Here is a 20,906-nt window from a genome sequence, read left to right as displayed (position 1 = left end):
TTATATTTTACTGTTGTTAACCGCCCGGATTGGTTTGCCAGAGGGCGGTATACAAATAATAATAATAATAATAATAATAATAATAATAATTATTATTATTATTATTATTTGTCTGCAAGTTTTGAAAGGCACTGAGCTGTTACTATTATTTCCTGGGAATAAAGTGCTGATTGGAAAAGAAAGGAATTGGACTTGGCACTTCTCTCTTTTTCCCTAGCAAATCCTCCCTGCCAACTTGCTGCATTGTTGCTGGTGCTAGCAGAAATGGAAGTGGCAAGAATTGCTGCTATTGGGGCAGAAGTAGTCCTATCACACACCTTACAACATCCAGACAAATCCCCCTTCCTCACAAACTGCCATATTTCCTCACCATTTTACATCTAATCTCTTGACTCCCTTGCACAGATACTACCAGGCATGGTGGTCTCCATTCCCCATTTGGCAGCAATGCAGTAGGTAGATTTGCTGGGGACATCAGTGACAGTCCTCTGCAAAAGTGGGTGCAATGAATAATGTACATGCTTCTTCACCTGTCATCCTTTCACCTAGAGACTCAGCAAGCTGTGAAAGCGAAGATAGCTCAGATGATGAACTGATTGGTCCACCTCTGCCACCCCAAGGGTCAGTGGAAGATTCTGATGATGAACTCATTGGCCCACCACTTCCTCCTGGCTATGAGGGCAGTGATAAGGATGAAGATGAGGATGACAATGATAATATCCAGGAAGAAGATGAGGTCAGTTCTGAATCTCTTAAAAGACATGCTTGCATGTAACAGTAAGCCAGAGCCCCCAATAATTATATACACAGGCCATCTATTCCTGTTTCTTGCTAGTCTGTAAAACAAACCAGGAAGACATATATTATTTTGGCACCTGATTTGTTTGTCCAGCACAATATTTCTCTATTAGCAAATACCACAGAATAATATTTTGCCGGAGCATTAAGCTCTCCCAAATGGACCCAAACACATATTTAGGAGAATAACTGGGATAAGGCAAAAAGACACAATGCAGACAGGCAGCAGCAGCAACAACAAAAGGCAGGGAGGGATGTTCCAAAAGTCAGATAATCCATCTGTCACTGGCCTGACAAAAAGAGATGGCATCTTCAATCAGAAATGTGTTTCCAGGAGCTATTTTCAAATGTAGCATTGTAGTATTCTAGAGCACCAAAGTTTAGATATTGTAATGAGATTCCTTCTAGTTTGTTTTACTTGCTTGTTTTTCACAAAATGAGGACTAAAAGAGAGCAAATGGGCTGTGTGTGTCAGTGTGCTTCCTATTTGCAGCACATAAAACTGGCTTATCATTCTGTGTGAACATGGTCAGTTTTTCTAAATGTTTCATGTTTTCTAATATTACATTTCAAGCTATTTGGAACCACCTTGGGGAGCTGATGAAATCTTAAATTTCTTTTCCAAAAAGATAACCATGTTACTCCCTTTGCAGCCCCACAAAAAAGAAAAGAAAGAAAAAGAAAGAAAAAGAAAGAAAGAAAGAAAGAAATGAAAAGAGGAGTCTAGCAACACCTTTCAGACGTAGTTTATTTTATTTTGATTTACTGATTTATTTAACACCATTAAGACTTGATTTATTTTAGCATGAACTTATATTGGTATCAATCCACTTCTTCAGATGCACTGTTCAAGTTTCATCTGTGGGTGGGTTGGTATCACTGCATCTGAAGAAGTGGATATCCATGAAACCTCATACTAAAATAAATCACTCTTAAACATATTGCTATATTCCTCTTGTCACCTCTTCTTTTTTTTTCTTAAGTTCTTTGTCATTGTGCATAATATCATGATTGAGCCCACTGTAGCCCACTATGTCTGAAATTCTTTATTTATGATATTCTTAACGTGATCAGAAAGTGAGCAGGACTATGCAGAATGACAGGAGAGGATTTTCAAGGGGGCTGCTGGGGGAGTACTTTTCAATAATTTTTATAAGTCTTTTGAAGTGATTTTTGGTCCCTAACTGGACATTTCTTGAAGATAGCTTCACTTTAGTATCTAAAGTTACAATGTCTGTGTTGAAGATGCCAAAGATCCTTACATTCTGAATCTACTTGATCATTCAGTTTGGATGATATCACCGGGTGAATGATTGCTGAAGGGTGAAGTGTGTATGTGTATGGAGGAGAAATGAATAATGTTATTAACTAAATGAAGAACATCAAGAGAAACTTACTATGTTTACTGACCTACATGAATCTGCCAATGAAGACCTACAACTCTAAAAAGAGGTGGAAAATCCTCAGGAAGTATTGATTTGCTGTTCAAGAGGGAGACTGTAAGACATTTGAAAACAGTAAGAAGTGCCTCTCCCATCAGCTGGATAGCATATGCACCACTGCCATGTTTATTCCCCTTGTTGGCAGAAATCAGGGGCATGCTTTGGGCAGCTGCAGATCCAGAGGATGCAAAGCCTATAGTTTCATTCAAGAGACCTCAAAAAGGTACTGATGCTATAGTACCTGAGGAGCAGGCATAATTTTCCCTGTCAGTAGTGTCAATGAAAAGAGAGAAGGAAAAACATGCTACCTTTCTCCCTTCATGGCCTCAAAGAGGTATGGATGTAGCAGATGCTGGAGTGCAGTTCTCCCTCCACCCCCAACATGTAGTCTTGTTCTCCAGCGATGTTTAGGTCATGCATGCATGTGCTGAGGAGACATTTTGAAAGAACCATTCCCTGTTGTTAATACATAAGGATATCCTTCTTTTGAGAAGGGACTGTCTCTGGTTTTTGTAAACATTTAAGAACCCATGTATTTACACAATGTTTTTAAATATTAATATTAAAAAAATGTTGAAGTCTGCTGACTAATTAGGGACATCTTTTTAATTGATCAGAATATTTTTCAACAACTAAATATTATAGCCCAAGTTGACAGTGTTATGATTCTAGTTAAAATGATTTATTTATTTATTTATTTATTTGCTGTTAAGCTAACCAGAGGCTACTTTGTATAGACAAAGTAGACCTAGTAAAATGGTTAATTCAGGAATGAATGGATCCCAAGTAGCAGTGTGAGACTGCAGAAAAATAGTGCTAATCAGATACTTGGTTTGGTGGAAGAACATTCATTGAGACAGGTCATTTGCATTGGCCTGAATCATGAGAAGTCTTTGTTTGTAACATAATTAGCCGCAAGGGCTGTAACTGGTATTTTATGGTGGAATGTAGACCAGAATCAGTTTGTTACCTGTTGCGCTTTTCCCCTGCTGTGCAAAATGGTGGCAGTAACAGCTGGCACAGTGAGAGACAGCTCTGAGAGGCTTGTTTCCAAATGCCTGGCTTTTGAGGATAGGGCTTTAGTCAGAACTGAGGCGTGCCAAGAGAAGTGGGTTAGAAAATCTCCTTGAATGTCTCTGAGATCCACCTACCCAGTCCAGCAACTTCTTCTCTGACCACCACTGCTGCCTCCTTGACAATTTTCTCTGCCTCCGGTATTACAGAGAAAGAAATTTGACAAATACAATATCATTGCAAGAATCTTGAAAAGTCGGCTGTGCCAGTTTGAAACAATTTGGCAGTTAAATTAGACTGAGATGTTATCTTTTATTTCAATAAGTTATTTCATATGGATCTTTTGAATCATCCATAATATGCCAATTTATTTAAACCGTGATATTATACAAAAATGTTTTCTTTCTTTAAAAAAATACTGGTTTTAATTTAAGGTTAAATCTGTCTCAACAGATAGCTGCTGGTTATTAATGGTGAGATGAAGACAGTGTTTGAATTAAGAATATTTAGCTTCCTTATGAGAAAGTTTTGGGAAGGAAGCAAGGAAGCTTCCTCATTGAACTAGTTCTCCTATCACAGGAATCAAAAAAATCCTGAATTATTCAGTCAGGATGTCCATGAATGGTTTCACATGTATATGTTCTCAAACCAAATGCACTTAAACATAGCTTGCCGTGACATGTGAACTGAGTTCTGTGGTTTAGTGCTTGCAAACAAGCAAGGGTCTGCAAACCAATTTTACATTCTGTGTTGCAAACAGGGTCCTATTCCCACCTATCACTTCCAGTTGAACTGGTTACCTACATATGAGAATCATTAATCTTGATTATTCTTTAACTGTGGTTTAAGACCACTGCAGAGCTGTGAAAATTCCCATGAAGAGGGACAACATATTTGCTGATTTCTACCACATTAGATTTCAGCTGTTCCCGTGTTCCTCTCCTGAAAAGAGAAAAGAGTACTATTCAGAGAAGAAGTTATGTGAATGGGTTTGATAGAATCACTTAGAAGGCAATTGAAGAAGTCCTGAGGTAGGAGTAGAAATAAAAAAATTATCCAGATATTGTTAGACTTCAACAGCCCTAGCCAGCATTGCCCAGTGGTAAGGAAAGCTGGGAATTGCAGTCCAACATCTGGAATCCCAACCTTCAGTTGAAGGTGGTACAATCAAAGCCGTGGAGTTTATTGCGGTTTATGAAAGAGGCAGACAGTAGAAAAATAGAGGAGTCAGAGACAAAAATTCAGCAAACAACTCCCACTGTGATTTCATTAATGTCATGACAGTGCCCTTTTGATAGTCTTTTGTCGGATTGTTTATAGACAGATCAAATGAGCTGCTTTTTTATTTTTCTGCTGAATGAAACTCTTTCAAATAAAGAGTATTTAAAATACTCTTTAAGCTACCTCTACAGTAATGTTTCTGTCTTTTCAGCTACTTATGCATAGATTTGCATGGGTTTTAAAAAAAGAAAATGTTACAAATACAAAAAGACTACAAGTGAATGTAACATTTTAAACTTTCACGAACCATGCAAAATAGCTTTCTTTGCAGGAACTCCACAGTTGCAAAGCTAAATCATCCATTTTATGAGGTTGTTACTTGATTTAATCACATGTGAGCTTATCAGGTGAATTTCACTGAGTATTACCTAGCATTTTCAAATGTTAATGCTGTCTAAGCTCTTATGAACATGAAATCTGTCCACTACATTATAGTTAAAATCTAGCATTTTAAAAATGTTAATGCTGTCTACTGGCCCTTGTGAACCTGAAATCTGCCCACCTCACTATAATTCATTACACCAAAGACTGCTGAAAAGGCAGCTCTGGCCATTGTGGATGATCTGGAGAGCTTCCTGGGATTGCATATGCAGCAGAAATAGAAAGTAAAAGATGGTGATTCTATCATTGTCAGAGAGACAGAGTTGTGTTTTTTTTAAAAAAAAGTACAAGTGGTGCACAATTAACATTTTCCTGAAAATATAGTCTGAATGTATTGCTGAAAAGTAATGTTCACCTTGATGCCAAGCTTCTATAATTTAAAGCAAGATTAAGTTCAGTGAAATGAGATTGAGAGCCAGCATGGTGTAGTGGCTGGAGTGTTGGACCATGACTCTGGAGACCATAGTTCAAATCTCAATCCAGCCATGTAAACCCCATGATGTGTACCCTGGGATAGCCATAAGGAAATTACTTGATGGCACACAACAGCAACTGATAAAACAATATTTATGAATGCTCTGCACTTGTCATTTAGAGAAGTGTTTTATTCTTCCCTGGCCTTGGGTAAATTAAATTTTAAAAAAAAGATTTACTGCAAACCAAGGGTAAATCGTTTGCCATTCAAAATTCTTCTACCCATCACCAAAATAAATTCAAACTGACTCATTTATAGTTGAAGATGTTTCAGCCATATGACTTGTCAAAATTCAATGAAGAAGGAGTTCTATATTGGTTTACCAGCAATCATGTCCTTTTGATCCTGAGAAAAACAATGTAAATGGCGCAGTGGTCAAATAAATTTTCCTTTTGTCTTGTTCAGGGGGAAAGGCACTCACTTAATGGTAGGCAAATGCTTTCAGACTAGGTAGCACTGAGGAACTATTTAGTGTTATCAGTAGGCCAGTTTACAAATTTACTTTATGACCTGAAGATGGGTGTTCTGTCTTTGTTTTGACCTAAAGAATGGGGATCCTACTAATGGAGGCAGGAATGGCAGGCTTTGGGTTTGGGAACTGCCTTGTTTTACCTACACTTGTACAGATCTTGGGAAAGTCAGGTTTATGATCTATAAGGCACAGCTAGATAAATTCATTCTGGTTAGTCTGTGAAGTTTTAAACCCTGATTTGGCTGAAGGTCTTTTTTTGGTGAGGATTGCTGTGGAAGGTTTTTCAGCCCTAGGTTTTTGGAGGAAGAGGTTGGGTAGGTGCCTGAGGGCAAAAAGAAGGGAAGCTTCAAAATAAAATTTAGGTTAGCTGGGGTGAATAAAGTGTACTCCAAATTAAAAACATTCTTGAAACAGTCTCAGTCTTTCAAAGTCTGACATATTTAATGAAATACCCCATACGTTTGTAATGAAATTACTTTCTACAAAATGTTATCACTTCAGTCCCTGCTAACAGTTTGGACTGTCTGTAGTGGTGGTAGCATTTCTTATCATGCTGAATTTGTCATTTGTGACAGCAGATACAAGTCACATTAAGGAATGCTAGAATATTGTTCCAGTGAGTTCCACAGACTTGAAGATAAACTTGTTTTTTAAGGTAAAATGTCGACAAGATGGAACCAAGGGAAGCAGACATCCCACAGAATCAAATATAGTAATAAAGGTGATTGGCCACAAATGCATACTTGTATGAGATGTTAGTTCTCATTTCAAGTAATAATTTCAGTCATATGATTTCAATTTAAATTAAAATACAGAAGACAACAAGAGAAAAAATAGGCAAGCAATTCATCCATTGGCATTGTGTATATCATTGTTTTTAAAAAAAGGAACGTAGGAGACTATTCACGATCGAAAGTGTATGATCAGTCCTTTGTTAGGGCAACCTACTAAGCTAATTTAAAAAGGATATAGCAATTCAGAATAAAATCTACAGTGTAAAGTTAATGAAGGTTATAAAGGCTAACAATGTCTTTCTGGCTTCCATAGAGATTAGAATGATTTTTTGTTGATTTTAAAAAAATGTTTGGGTTTTTTTTAAAAAAAATCCCAAGATGCAATTGTTTTTTGTATCATTTCTCATTGGTCTGTGAATGTAATAAATCCATTTCCATATTAAAGAAGCTAAACTGAACTGGAATTCTCAGAGTCTGCCTTTGAGTATCACTGTGTATAGAATAGTAAATCTTGCAGTATAAATGCTCTCTGAGCTTGTGTTTTCTTAAGGGAAATCAGATAAGAGGTTGAAACCATATAATTGGGTAGAATTTCATGAGCTATGGGGGAGCAAGTCAATTAGCCAGTAAATAGGTTTTATCGTTCTGTATCATAATCTTTGGACAGTCTTTTGAATGTTTGTTGTGCAAGTATTAGGAGAAATTCAAATGAAATACTAAGCTAATTTTGTGTAGGATTTTGTGGGATTACTTATTCAAATAGGAGTCTGATAATATATAATATACAAGTTGATAAGGAAAAAATAAGATATATTGTATATACTCGACTATAAGTCAACCATGTATAAGTCGAGGGTAGGTTTTGGGGACAAAATTATGGATTTTGACATGACCCATGGATAAGTTGAGTGTAAATCTTAGGGACATGTTACAGAGGATCTAAAGGATAAAGCAAAGGAAAACAGTGCCAAAGAACTTAGAAAATTCCAGCAGGCACTATTGTTAATAAATAATAATAAATAATAAAATTTATTTATATACCGCTTTTCCAGAACTGATCAAAGCAGTGCACAACAAAGAATACAAAATACAATAATCAAAAATAACAACATGATATATACATAACATTAAAACTTGACAATAAAAATTCAATCGCAATTTAAGACCATAAAAACCGTATCAAAGCCAGCTGAGTTGATAATCAATGGTACAAGATACATATCAGGAGGGAAACCACACATATCAAGGCACATGGGGGAAAGCTTGACAGAACAAGAAGGTCTTCAGTCTCTTTTTAAAGAGATCCAGGGAGGTGATGGAGCGGAGCTCATCGGGAAGGGTGTTCCAATTTTGTGGGGCCGAGATGGAAAAGGCCCTTTGCGAGGTTGACGCATATCTCGCAGTTAGCACCCTCAGCAAATTCTTCCCGGCTGACCTGAGTGTGCGGGGCGGATTATATGGGGAGAGGCGGTCCTCCAAGTAACCTGGGCCCAAGCCATTTAGGGCTTTATAGGTAATTACCAACACCTTGTATTACGCCCGGAAGCGAATGGGCAGCCAATGAAGATCTTGTAAGACGAGTGTTATATGGTCAGCTCTAAAACAACCGGCGACCAATCTTGCTGCCATATTCTGCACTAATTGAAGCTTCCGGGATTGGTACAAGGGTTGTCCCATGTAGAGCGCATTACAGAAATCCAATTGAGAGGTTACCAGAGCGTGTACCACAGTTTCAAGGTTCCCCCCGGCCCAGATAGGGTCGCAGCTGGCGTATCAGCCAAAGCTGATAACAGGCGCTTCTGACCGTCGCATCCACTTGAGATGTCAATTGGAGCGACGAGTCCAGAAGCACTCCCAAGCTGCGAACTAAGTACTTCAGGGGGAGCGTGACCCCATTCAGGACAGGTGGAAAAATTTCACTACCTGGGCCCGGGGAGCCTATCACCAGTACTTCCGTTTTCTCTGGATTCAGACTGAGTTTGTTTTCCCTCATCCAGCCCATTACTGACTCCAAGCAGGCATTTAGAGGAGAGATGCCATCCCTAGTCACTGCATCAGTCGGAGACACAGAGAAACATATTTAGGTGTCATCAGCATATTGATAACACCGCGCCCCGTGTCTCGAGATGATCTCTCCCAGCGGTTTCATGTAAATGTTAAATAGCATGGGGGACAAAATAGCTCCTTGAGGGACACCAGATGTAAGTTCCCTCTTATCGGAACAGGAGTCCCCCAGCTGCACCATCTGGAATCTGCCCGAGAGGTAGGAACGGAACCACTGGAGCGCAGTGCCCCCAATACCCAACTCCCTCAGGCGTTCCAGAAGGATACCGTGGTCGATGGTATCGAAAGCCTCTGAGATGTCCAAAAGCACTAACAGCGACATGCTTCCCCTGTCCATGCCCAGACGGAGATCATCAACTAAGGCGACCATGGCAGTCTCAACTCCATAGCCTGCCCGGAAGCCAGTTTGAAATGGATCTAGAAAATCCGTTTCATCCAAGATCGCTTGAAGCTGGAAGGCAACTGCTCTCTCGATCACCTTCCTCAAAAAAGGCAGCACCGAAACAGGTCGATAGTTGTTGCGAATCAGGGGATCTCTAAAGAGGGCTTTTTTAGCAGAGGTTTAACTACTGCTAGTTATTGTTGGTGTTCACACTAAAGGCTGCATGAGATAGTAAAGAGTAAAGGTGGATCAATGCTTCCAGGACAGATTACACTCTTGCCTTTCACCAGGAGATAGTTCCTTTTTTAAAATACAGTGGGCCCCCTCTTTATGCGGGGGATCCTTTCCAGATCCCCCGCGTAAGGGAAAATCCACCTATGCTTGAGCCCCATAGGAAATAATAGGGCTCGTGTATGTGACTGAGCAGTGCATGCACACCATAGGGCCGCGCACCATTCTTTCCCTCCCAAGCGGCTTCCACGTATGCTGGAAGCCGCGTAAAACACATCTGCATAAGGCGTGGGTGCACTGTAAGAGTTAAAGTACAGCACTTATATTGACCCATTGAAAAGTCAACTCTGTTTTTTTGGGATCAATTTTTAGACTAAAATTTCTAGACTTATGCATGAGTATATACAGTAAGCAAAATTTTAATGTCTAAACATGTACAGGCTTTTTGTTTGTTTGTTTGTTTGGACAAATCAAACATTGTCTTCTAAATACATTCTACTTAGTTGGGTACACCTGGAATGCATTGAGGAAGGAATGCTCCAGAGCTTTCCCTAAAACAGAATTGGTCATCTTAGGCCACAACACAATATCTTATAGTAATCATGCCAGTGGCTTAATTTTAAATAGTCTGATTGTTAAGGAAAATACAGTGTTTGGTCTAAATATAATAGAAACAAATAACTGCAGATTTGCTGTCATTTTTAGATTTAAGTGAATATTTATGTTATCAATTATATTTCAAATTATTTTGAAAATTGAGCTCTAAATTCTTTAACCTCTCCCTTAGTATTCCATCTTAATGTTCATGGAGACCTTTTCCTGTGACTTGTGTGTATGTGTGTGTGTGTGTTGCCTTCAAGTTGTTTCCAACTTAAGGAAACCCTCTTACATGGTTTTCTTGGCAAGTTTGTTCAGAGGAGGTTTGTCATTGGCCCGGTACAGACGGGCCATTTGCGGCAAACCCATGACGTGCTAGGGTTGCTCGAGCGCGGGGTGTGCACATGCCCCACAACTCTAGCATGCCATGGGTGCGCCGCAGCTGTGCAGCGCCAAGCAGACAGGGCATGTAATGATGACATCGTAGCTGTGACGTCACCGCGCCGTCTCTGGCGCTTTGCTGCATTGCAGCAGCGCCAGAAAAAGGAGCCGCTTCTGGGCGCTTCTTTTTCGCTGCACACAGCGGCACACAATTTATTTGCTGCGGCACTCCTGCGGAGCAAAGACAGGCACCAGAGAGGTGCCTCTTTTTGGTGCTCTGTACCGCGCCATTGCCATCTTCTGAGGCTGAGAGACTGTGACTTGCGCAAGGTCACCCAGTGAGTTTCCATGGCCCACTGGGGATTCCAGCACTCAAACCATTACACCACGCTGGCTTTTCCTGTAACTTACAAGAATATATATTTACAGATTTTACAAAGTTTATGGTCAATGATAATAATCAAAAAGTTAATAATTGTTGCTTTAAAATGAGTTAAATTCAAGATAATAAGTATTGCAACAACATCTGCAGGTAACAAAATGAGTTCCATCTTATACAAGAGATATTATGTTTAGTATGAGTATGGCATTGTTGCTGAATGGTAGCATAAGATATATATAGGCAATTTATGCCTCAAATAAGTATATAGTGTTAACATGAAAGATAATTGTGCATATATCACAAGTACAGTTATTAATCCTGTATCTTTTCATCTTTATCCCTCATCAAAACAAACTGAATTTACATCATCTTTTCTCATTATAATAATAATAATAATAAATGTTTATTTATAAACCGCTTTTCCAGTGATCAAAGCGGTGTACATGTCGTTAATCAAACAGTAAAAACAGTAAAAAGAGTCTACATCATAAAATACATATTAAAATAGAATTAAATTCAAACGACAGTAAAAACATCAGATAAAAAACTGTTAAAAACATAGCAATCTATTAAAACCAAACTGCAAAAACAATAGAGGAGGTAGAATCTTAGATGGAATTGGGAGGGTAGGCTTGTTGAAAGAGATAAGTCTTTAAAGCCTTCTTGAAGGCTTCCACCGTTCCACTGTGGCGGATATCTTCAGGGAGGGCATTCCATAAAGAGGGTGCTACAGCTGAAAATGCCCGTTGCTGTGTTGTTACCAATCTCACCTTAGGGTGGTCAAGTAAACATTTTCCTGTAGTTCTGAGCGTGCGGGGAGGATTATGTAGGGAGAGGCGTTCCCTCAAGTAACCCGGGCCCAAGCCATTTAGGGCTTTAAAGGTAATAACCAACACTTTGTATTGGGACCGGAAATGTATAGGCAGCCAGTGTAAGGATTTTAAAACAGGTGTTATATGGTCGGACCTCGGTGTCCCCGTAGTTAACCTGGCTGCAGCATTTTGAATCAGCTGTAGTTTCCGAACCTGATACAAAGGTAGCCCCATGTAGAGCGCATTGCAGAAATCCAAACGAGAGGTTACCGGCGCATGTACTACCTTTTCTAGGTCCCTCCGGTCCAGACAGGGACGTAGTTGGCTAATCAGCCGGAGCTGATACCAAGCACTCCTGGCCATCGCATCTATTTGAGATGATAAATGTAGGGATGGATCCAGGAGTACTCCCAAACTACGTACTGTACTTTATCCTTCAGGGGAAGTTTAATCCCATCAAGGACAGGAAGACAAATTTCCCTGCCCGGGCTAGGGGAGCCTATCAAGAGTACCTCTGTTTTCTCTGGATTCAATCTGAGTTTGTTTTTCCTCATCCAGCCCATTACTGCCCCCAGGCAGGCATCCAGAGGAGAGATGCCATCCTTAGTCACTGTTTCAGTCGGAGACATGGAGAGATAGATCTGGGTGTCATCAGCATACTGATAACACCGAGCTCCATGGCTCCGGATGATCTATCCCAGCAGCTTCATGTAAATATTAAATAGCATGGGGGACAGAATGGCGCCCTGAGGGACGCCTGATGTAAGCTCTCTTTTACGAGAGCAACTGTCCCCCAGCCTCACCATCTGGAACGTACCCGAGAGATAGGATCGGAACCACTGGAGCGCAGTGCCTCCGATACCTAATTCTCCCAGGCGTTCCAGAAGGATACCATGGTCGATGGTATCGAAGGCCGCTGAGATGTCCAAGAGCACCAACAGAGTAGTATCTCCTCTGTCAGTGGCCAGACGGAGATCATCGACTAAGGCGACCATGGCAGTCTCAACTCCATAACCCACTCTGAAGCCAGTTTAAAATGGGTCAAGATAATCGGTTTCATCCAAGACTGCCTGGAGTTGAGAGGCAACTGCCCTCTCGATCACCTTGCCCAGAAATGGTACAAGGGAGACCGGTCTATAGTTACTCATAGATAGGGGATCAAGGGAAGGTTTCTTCAATAGAGGCTTTACCACAGCCTGTTTCAAAGATGATGGAACAGAACCTTCCCGAAGAGATGTATTTATAATTAGATGGAGAGCGAATTTTATAACATCTCCTCCCTGCATGGTCAACCAAGATGGGCAAGGGTCAAGGGGGCAAGTTGTCTTTCTCAAACCTCCACGGAGCTTGTCTACGTCCTCGGTACTCACAAACTCGAATTGATCCAGAATAACCTTGTTACCAGAGGCGATGGATACCTCTACTGATGGTTCTGCTTGAAAACTGACGTCCAGATCAGCCCTTATCTGAGAGACTTTGTCAGCAAAGAAGTTGTTAAAAGTGTCACAGCAGGCAATAGTTGGTTCAAGCAAAGGGTTCTGGGTGGCAGGGGCTTGGGTTAATTCCCTGACCACCCTGAACAGCTCTGCTGGACGAGACTCTGCTGACGCAATCCGTGCAGCACAGAAAGCATCCCTAGCTGCACCGACTGCCACTCCGTAGGAACGCAACATGTTCTCATGGAGTGTTCTGTCAGATAATTTCTGATGTTTCCGCCAGTGGCGCTCTAGCCGTTGCACAGCCCGCTTCATCTGGCGAAGATCTTCTGTATACCAGGGTCTTTTCGTAGGAGCGGGCCGGCAAGGACGCTCGGGAGCGATACTGTCTATAGCCCCGGTGAGATTCCTATCCCAGTTATCCACCAGGGTTTCGACAGCGTCGCTATCATTCCCAAACATAAGACCCTCTAGGGCGTCTTGGAACCTTTTGGGTTCCATCAACCTTCGAGAGCGGACCATTCTAATAGGTCCACCACCCCCGAGGGGTTTTTGGATAGTGGCATCCAGTCCTATCTTGACCAGGAAATGGTCCGTCCATGACAGGGGGGAAATAGCATTAATTCCCACCCACGGACATTCTCGGACCGTACTGAAGACTACATCGAGTGTGTTACCTGCACAGTGTGTAGGCCCTGAAACCAATTGGGACAAGCCCATAGCTGTCATGGATTCCATGAACAACCGAGCTGCGCCTGTTGGATCTGTTGAGCCGGCCTCGAAGGGGATATTGAGGTCCCCCAAGACTATAAGCCTAGGGGACTCCAATACCAGCTCCGAGACCAGCTGTGTCAGCTCGGCCAGGGAGTCTGTTAGGTTACGGGGTGGTCGATAAACCAACAGAATCCCTGTACTGTCCTTGGCTTTCAGAGTCAGGTAAATACACTCGATGTGCCTCTGTTTTGGTACCGAGTTCCTAGTCAAGATGATGTGACTTTTATGGACTACAGCCACTCCTCCCCCTCGCCCACAATCTCTAACCTGTTCTTTCAACGTATACCCAGCTGGGAGGGCCTTGGCCCAAGTTACAGAACTATCCTCCCCCAGCCAAGTTTCCGTGATACATGCCAGGTCGGGAGCTTGCTCATCTAAAAGGTCGTATATAATATGAGATTTATTCTTCACCGACCTGGCATTACAAAGAAACAAGGTAAGGGATTGTGGTATGTTTGGGACGATCCTAGGTTCTTTTGAGCTAACAGAGGGACAGGAAGACGGGATAGGTATTACATATCGATCCCGACGTCCTTTAACAACTTTTGTCCGTCTGTTAACGCCATACCTCCCCATTGAAAGGGTACCATATATACTCAACTATGGTCTGTTACAGACTGCCAAAATAAAGCTGCTTCGGGTCTCTTTGGAGGTATGCTGTTTAAATGATGCATGTATCCTAAGAATCCTGAAGCTGCACCAAAGCTGCACTCCAGTGCTTAGGAATGGAGTGTGGCTTTGGCGCAACCTCCGGACTCTTAGGACCCATGCATCATTTAAATAGCATACCTCCATAGAGACCCGAAGCAGCTTTATTTTGGCAGTCTGTAACAGGCCTATAAGTCGACCTCATGTATAAGCCGAGGGCAAGTTTTGGGGCCAAAATGAAGGATTTTGCTATGACCTGTGGATAAGTTAAGGGTAAAACTTAGGGGCATATAGCAAAGGATCTAAAGGATGAATGAAAGTAAAACAATGTCAAAGAACATACAAAATTCCAGCAGACATTAACTCTATGTGCTTAGTCTTAAGGCTGGATGAATGAGAGAATACAGAGGATAAATGCTTCCAGGACAGATTATATTCTTGCTTTTCACCAGGAGATGATTCCTTCTTTTAAATAAGAGTTAAGATCAGGTTTTGGGGGTCAACTTTTTTTACCTAAATTTCTAGACTTATACATGAATATATACAGTATTTACAAAGCTGAAGAATATGGAATAAAACATCATCATCGCTTGGCTTTCTGTTTATGAAAAGGAGAGGATTTTCACACCTGTAAAAGTTTGGCTCAGAATACTCAAATAACCTGGAAATTGTTTGGTTCTGTGACAAAGGGCGCACTTTATATCAATACTGGCAGGAGAGAGAGGACATATTTGAACAAGAAGCCACCGTTCTAAAGAATGTTGGTTTATTGTTCATGAGAAGGCATAATGGTGCATGTGGCCAGATTGCCCCTATAGGAGCTTTCCACAGTGGAAGCTGCTTCAGTAACCATGAACTGAAAAGAGAGAATAAATTTAGTATTAACAATCAAATGAAGAGTCCTGCTTTGTCACTTCTCTAAATAGTCAGAGGCTGAATCTGGGACTTGAGTTGGATTAGGATTCCAGGCTTCTTCATGAGTGACAGCCCAGGAGTCTGAGGCTGCATCCACACTGCAGAAATAGTTTGGTTTGACACCACTTTAACTGCTATGCTTCAGTGTTATGGAATTCTGAGAACTGTAGTTTGCTGGGGCACCAAAGTCCCAACACACTACAGTTCCCAGAATTCTATAGTATTAACCCATAGCAGTTAAAGTGGTGTCAAACCAGATCATTTCTGCAATGCGGATGCAGCCTAAGATACAGCACTAAGTGTTTTCTTACTGACAAGGTTTTCATTACTAGAGTCATTTCTGCTGATTGAAGATATCAAGCAATAATTGATGGAAGCAGGATTTTCCAGGTCTATGGCTTATACTGAAATTGTTTTTCAAATGTTAAGGTGTCTCTGATCTCATTTGTTGGGGGTTGGCAGCAGAAGGGAGGTAGTCATTGTGGTATATAATGCATATGATGGTGTGGGCTTGAATCTATGAAAGCATATACATCGAACAACTTTATCTTTAAACTACCACAAGACGCTTTGTTGTTTATGCTCATTCTAGTTATAATTCTCCATTTCTGTTACCATTGCTACAGATAGTGAATTTTAAATAAACTGGGAAGTGCAAAGATAGAGGAGAACATGGTTTGGTTCTTAAAATTTCCTGTGAATGATTCTCTTTCTCAGTCTTGAAAAATGTATTAAAGCTCAGTCAAGATGATGAGAGACCTCTCCTGACTCCTTTTTTTTTAAACAGGTTTCTTTATTTATTTTTCTTTGAATTATTCACAGTGACCAAAATTTGTTCGCTTCACAGTCACTATTTTTTCATTATCTTTGACATCTTTGGCTGTGATTTATCTAACCTTTATTTGAATAGTAAATGCATTTTCCAGAAGCAGATCCTTACTAAAATTTACTGCTTTTAGACTTTTTGCTTCTGGATAGCTTGAAGATTGTAGATATACGTTTTACTGTATTTCCCCCCCACTGTGTTTGTGGCTCCCCCCCCCCCTTAAATTGACTCAACATTTGGGTCATGATGGACTGCATTTTGTATTCTTGATTAAAAATCAATTATGTTAGGCCAGTAGAGGGTGTATTTCTCCCTCATATTTGAGAAGTAGTTTGGCTGGGGCAAGGAAGCTATGCTGTAGGATGTTTCATTTGGTTCCCTACTTAATACATCAAAATGTAAAACAAATACACTTCTAGTGAAGTCATATTTTGTGGAACATCACTCATATAGAATCTCAGCATGTGGAAAGAGTGGTCACAGAGCTTGTGACTTGTAAAGGGAGAGAAGAATTGACAGATGGTTCATCAGAGGACTTCTCTTCAGAAAGCAAAAATAGGATTGAGGGACCAATAATTACTGAAACTATCATTGGGCCACACCTATTGTTACAAGCACTTTCTCCAGGCAATTTTCTTTTCACTGTTGTGACTCCACCTTGAGCATATTTCTCCTATCTGGTTTCAGAAGCTAAACTGAGCCTGGCTAATACTTAGGTGGAAGACCATCAGGGATCTTCATGCACTGATAAGAAATAAATTTGCCTGAAGCTCTGGAGAGCCAGTCAGTTGCTAGTACTGAGTTAGATGGACCAATGGTTTGCCTCAATATGAAATTGTTACCTAAGTTTTTACCATGGCTTCACCATACATTCAATCTTTTAGGCTACTTTACCATACACATAGTGGCCTGGTTTTTGGTCTCTGGGTTGCTTGTTTTGAAGCTTTGTTGATTGAAGGGGGCTACTACCTTTGATATCTCGGAGATGTGACCCTAGTCTAAATTAATTAATTTATGTTTCATATACAGTGGAACCTCGGTATCCATGGAGAATCTCTTCAGGACCCACCCTCCACCCCTGGATAGCAAAAGCTGCGGGACGTCAAGTCCCATTGTCCCCAGTGGGGGCATGTGTGCATGACTGCGCCGCCATTAGGCACATCAGGATGGGGCTTACCTGTAGTCCCATTGTCCCTAATGGCACAGCCATGGGCATTCACCACCATTTCAGACAATGCAGGCTTGCTGCTTAAATCCACGGATGGCAAGTCAGTGTATAATGAGGCCCTACTGTACACCTTAGATAGTCTGAAGATTATTTTATAAATATTTTAAATAATTTTGTGTGTGAAGCAAAGGGCCGGAACAGACATCCTGTAAAGGATGCCATTGGAGCATGGTGTTTACACACTATACGCTCTGATGATGGCCTGAAGCTGTCCAATAGTTGGGTGGCCTCCCAAATATGGGCAGTTTCAAGACACTCTGCTGGCACAGTGTTTCTATGCAGCACACTACCAGAGCGGCTTGCAGCCAGCTTCAAGCCATGGTGGGGTTTGAAAAGCTGGCTTTTTGCTGGCTGAAAAAGGAGCTGATCTTTGCTGCTCCTGTTTTGGCCTGGTTCAAGGTGGATTGGGGATGCAGCATGTGTTTGCTGTGGTCCCAATCCATCTACAGAAGGGGCGGTTTCAAGCTGCCCCTTCAGGGCCATCTGTTTCCCCCACAAAGTTTGTGAACATTGAACCACGAGAAAGCAAAAGTGTCACTTTCTCAGCCACCCATGAAAAGAATTTTCATTTTTGGAATATTTCGGGTTTCGGAATTCCAGGTAAGGAAGACTCAACTTCAATCCTTTGTATGTGTTTTCAAAAGTAAAGTCTTTCTTAACCGAAAAGACCTAATTCCTGGATAGCACATGTAGGACTGAATCCTTAACTTTGCAAAACAGTTGTGTGTGAATTCTCCAATTTCCCCCCTCTGCACACATAATACTGGTCGCCTAGCAAGTTCTTCTGTTGTATCCCAATATATAAAAATACACTGTTGTGTGACGGCTCATATTATGGGTTAAATTTTAATGATTTGAAGGTAATTTATGGGCAGCATGGGAGAATTACTAATCAAAACAGTAATAGGATTGGAACCAGCTGTTCATGCTCTGCATGAAATTGTCCTTCCTTCCTTCCTTCCTTCCTTCCTTCCTTCCTTCCTTCCTTCCTACAGTAGGTTAAGCATATTGTATTTTTTTAAAAAAAAAGATTTAAAATATATTTGAGAGAGTTCGTGCATTTGCGGCTCAAATCATGTGATTGCACACTGATGCTAGATTGTCAGTTTCTCTTAAGGCCCAAATGCTCATCTGGAAGAAAAAAAGATTTAATAAATGGAACCTGCTAAGAGATTGTTTTCAAAAGATATCCCTAATAAATTGTGCAGCAGATTTTAAAAATATATTGCTATTTTCAGTGCAAAGCAATAACCAAACTGAAAAAGGTGCCAAAATTCAAAGAGGCATTTCTCTTTCACACTCAATAGATAATGCACCTCGAGTAAACCTCAACTCATGGCAACTGTGTGGATGAGACATCTCCAAGACCCTACTGTTCCTTTGGTTTCTTAAGTCTTGTAGATTCATGCCCATCATCCCTAATAGAGTCTAGCCATCTGGCCTGCAGTCTTCCTCTCCTTCTATTACCCTCAACCTTTCCCAGCATTATTGTCTGTTGTAATGATTCGTGCTTTCTCATGATGTAGCCAAAGTATGAAGCCTCAATTTGATTATCTTGACTTCTAGGGCTTTTTCAGGCTTGATCTGTTCAAGGACCCATTTGTTTTTCTTTTTGGCTGTCCATGGTATTCTCAGCACCACATCTCAATTGGTTTTCTTTTTAGCCCCCTTTTTCACTATTCAGTTCTTATATCCATACATAGCGATGGGGAAAACCATGGCTTGTATGATTCTAACTTTAGTGCTCAATTGTGTATCTTTGGTATTTAAGATCTTATCTTGTTCCTCCATTTCTGGTCTTCTTATCTCTTGATTGCAATCTCTTTTCTGATCAATATTTGATTCATGGTACAAGAAATCTTGAACTGTTTTGATTTGCTCATTGTCTAGGTTGAATTTATGTAGGTCCTTTGTGGTCATTATTTTTGTTTTCTTTGTGTTCATCAGCAAGCCTGCCTTTGCACTTTCTTCCTTGATCTTCCTCAGTAATTGTTCCAAGTCCATGATGTTTTCTGCTGGTAATATGGTGTCATCCACATATGTCAGATTGTTGATGTTTCTTTTTCCTATCTTCACTCCTCTTTCGTCTAAGACTGCATCAGTACTACCAAAACAATCCAGTTTGAAGTCACTTTAACTGCCATGGGTTAATGCTGTGGGATTCTGGGAATTTTAGTTTGTTGTAGTTTATAGTTAAAGTGGTGTCAAACCGGATTATTTCAGCAGTGCACATGCAGCCCAGGCCTAAACCTGCTATTCATATTATGTTTTCTGTATAGGTTGAATAGAAAGAGTGATAAAATGCAGCCTTGTCATACCCTTTTGCCAATTGGCAACAGTTCTGATTCTCCATATTCTGTTGTAACTATGGCCTATTTAAGAAAAAGAGCCCTCCCTCCAGTCCATCTGCCTTGGTCCAGGCCTCAGAGGGAGAGAAGAATGCTGGACCTGATCCCCTCCCCTCCCCCCCATTCCCTTCTCCTGTCTTTTTAGATTGTAAGCCTGAGGGCAGGGAACTGTCTATTATCCCCTCTGTTGTAAGCCGCCTGGGCGGCATATAAATACATCCTATTATTATTATTATTATTATTATTATTATTATTCTCCTGAGTATAGGTTTCTCATCAGTACTCTGATGAGTATAGTGGGACTCCTATGTCTTTGAGAGAATTGCATAGCTCCTTGTGATTGATGCAAAGTCTTTGCTGTAATCTATAAAGCACATGCTGATTTTCTTTTGGAATTCCTTGGTATGCTCCTTTAGCCATCTAAGGTGATGTCTACTATCAAGTGTGATGGCATCATTTAAAACATTTAAGCACTTAAAAAGCACTTAAAAACATTAAAGAAATTTTCTTTGTCTCTATGATATCACTTTCGACTAATTAAATCTGCATTATTTTGCAAATGAATTGAGCAATAATTCCTAAAGGAAGAAATTCTATTTTAAAAGTGTTGTCTGATTAATTATCATGTTTTAAAACCTACGGAACTGTATTCGCTGACCACAACGTTGCTGGCCTGTTTAAAACAGTGTACCATTATTTTCAGATACTTTTAATATTTCTGTCTATGTTTTTAGGTATATTGTACAGACTCTTAAAAATATGTGTGTGAAATCATTTAGGTCTACTCTACTGTGAATATAATAGCTAAATCTGTTTCCAGCCCTCTGCCCTGCAGCTATGTATATTCAATCAATAGATCAACTCATACAGCTGAATGACTTAAGATTTCTTCAGTTGGCTAACTGCCCCAATTATTTTGTCAGTGTTTGGTGTTTTCAGTATCATCTGGCAAATGTGCTTGTATAATATTGTCTTGTACATTTAAAGGGTCATGACACAGGAAACATCATACATTGTTCACTTGATTTATCATTCTTATGTTCTGTCCAAGAAATAGCACTGAGACTGAATTTATAGCAAGCTCTATAGGTACCAATGATTGAATTGCAGCATCTGCCTTTTAAGAGTGATCAGTGTAATTTCATTTCTCCAAGCTTACTCACGGGGAGGTGCATGACCTACTCAAGCTGTGCATTCATATATATTTCGATATGTTATGTCTTCCATCTTTACTAACCAGGCATATTTCTACTTTTCCTACCCTTAGAATTGTCCCTACCAACTT

General features: G+C 40.5%; 1 protein-coding gene across 1 annotated transcript in view; it reads left to right on the top strand.

Annotated features, from left to right (window-relative positions):
- The window catches only part of LOC149324101 (WD repeat-containing protein 70-like), a 163,457-nt gene that overhangs the window by 19,558 nt on the left and 122,993 nt on the right, over positions 1-20,906 (top strand). Inside the window, exon 5 of the mRNA XM_089496437.1 lies at positions 550-736. Coding sequence (XP_089352563.1) covers positions 550-736 — 187 coding nt within the window. The remainder of the gene's footprint in view (positions 1-549; positions 737-20,906) is intronic.

The sequence above is a fragment of the Sceloporus occidentalis genome, unplaced genomic scaffold, assembly GCF_023333645.1.
Source record: "Sceloporus occidentalis isolate IW3139 unplaced genomic scaffold, rSceOcc1.0.p SCAF_1, whole genome shotgun sequence".
Lineage (NCBI taxonomy): Eukaryota > Metazoa > Chordata > Lepidosauria > Squamata > Phrynosomatidae > Sceloporus > Sceloporus occidentalis.
This window is presented reverse-complemented; position numbering and strand designations above follow the sequence as displayed.